The 1811-nt window shown below is 64.8% G+C and overlaps 1 protein-coding gene across 1 annotated transcript in view; it reads left to right on the forward strand.

Moving 5' to 3' along the window:
• Positions 1-500: 500 nt before the first annotated feature.
• LOC113213840 (mucin-19-like) overlaps positions 501-1811 on the forward strand; it is a 151693-nt gene continuing 150382 nt past the window's right edge. Inside the window, exon 1 of the mRNA XM_052271888.1 lies at positions 501-748. Within this exon, the coding sequence (XP_052127848.1) occupies positions 686-748 (63 nt within the window). The 5' untranslated portion in view covers positions 501-685. The remainder of the gene's footprint in view (positions 749-1811) is intronic.

The following is a 1811-nucleotide window of genomic DNA, read 5'->3' on the forward strand; positions in this document are numbered from 1 at the left end:
GGGGGGGGGAGGGTGGTGGTGTGGGAACAGCAGTATGAGACAAACGTCGGTGTTGTTACAAATAAAAGTGTGTGTTTGAAAACATGTACGATGTACGATGGGCAACAACAGCAACGTCACCCACAACCACAAACAGAACTGTATGCGTAGTGCACATTCGTACATGAACCACATCATCAGAGTACTATGTCAGTTGATGCCAAGTACCACTCTTTTTCTCAGAGCACGCCCTGCGGCTCGCACAGTGTCCGTGATTTGCAGGCCTGCTGCCAGGTGCCCGCAACCCTCGCCGCAGCCCCTTAGTTTGCGGTCCTTTGGTCCATTTGGACCACCGCCGCCGTCGACCTGGTGACCTCATGGCCGACCTCGCTGCGGAGTCCGTCAGTCTCGTGTGGCTGCCAGCAGTCCGACGCAGGGACGGCGCGCGGCCCCTGCCCCGCCCCTCCTGCGGCCCAACACCCCCCGCCGCGCTCCCGGCCCGCCCGGCCCGCCCCGCTCAGTTGTCTGGCAGCAGCGGCCAGGCGAGCGTCGCTCCGTTCCGACCGCTCCAGCCGACTGTACTGCGCTCCCCCCGCGCCCAGGCTTGTCGAGCCCAGCCGAGCCGGAGCGTGCGCTGCGGGCCGAGCCGAGCCGAGCCGGGGCTCGCGCGCTGCGGTACGCGACACAACACAAATTACGTGACGCCATGGCCGTCGGCGCCGCCCTCGTCGCCGTCCTGGCCGTCATCGCCGCCGTCGAGTCTCGAGCGGTAAGTAGTGGCCGTTTGTTGACGCTGTTGTCATTCTTGCGCTGCTGCTGCGGCGGTGGTCGTCACGTTGTTTGTTTATGTTGTCGCATTTCGCTCTCACTTGCCATGGCTGTGTCGGCACACACACACACCTCAGCGGCAGACCGGCCCCTCACAACTAGTTCGACAGTTCTTTGTTGTTTCCTCACAATGTGATGTGTGTGAGCGATATATTTTCCTATACGTTTGTGTTTGTTGTCGCGTCGCGGCTGGCAGCATTGTGTTGTCGTCCTGCCTGGTGCTGGTGTGTGGCGTGACGGCGTCGTCGCCGCCTCGTCGAGTTGGCCGCGTGCGCGCTGGGACTTCCCTGGCGGCCTCCCGGTCAGCCAATCGGTCATATCACCCGCGCTGGACTCATTGTCCACGTTCGCGCCCCGCCCCGCTCCGCCCGCCTGCCTTCCGCCACGCTACGCCTCGCCCTTTTCCCGCCGTATTTTTGTCCAACTTTTATTTTTCCCCTCCACCGCTGCCACCGCCGCATAGGTCCGCGACGACGCTGGCGGCGTCCTGTTCCTTCTCCTCCCTCCTCCCTCCACCATAAAGCGTGTTGTTTGCGGGGTCGCCCCCGCCCCTCCCCGCCCCGCCCCGCCACACCACGCAGGGGTGGGTCCGGCCAGGCGGGGGCGCGCGCGCCGGAGGCATGACTTGGTAATGCGCGGTCCTGCCCGGGGGGCGGCCGCGCCGGGCTGCCTGCACGCGACGGCGACGCGCGCGAGTTACAAGGCGGCCCGCCTAACCAGCGCCCCCATACCCCGGCCACAACTACCAACCCCAACCACCACCAACCCCCTCAACCCCGGATTCTTAACCCCGCATGGCACCCACGGCCAACTCATTCATTGTATTTGAACCGCAGTGGGGTTAGTGCCCTGCCCCGCACGCCCGGCTCAACTCGAGGGCCGCGCCTTTGCTGCTCCTTCCACACCTGCAGCAAGCAGCCGGTCGAGGCGCCCCCTGCCACCTCCCGGTCTTCTTGTTGTTGCATGTAGCAGCAGCAGCAGCAGCGGCAGCAGCAGCAGCAGCA

The sequence above is a fragment of the Frankliniella occidentalis genome, unplaced genomic scaffold (assembly GCF_000697945.3).
Source record: "Frankliniella occidentalis isolate FOCC.00 unplaced genomic scaffold, Focc_3.1 Scaffold178, whole genome shotgun sequence".
NCBI lineage: Eukaryota > Metazoa > Arthropoda > Insecta > Thysanoptera > Thripidae > Frankliniella > Frankliniella occidentalis.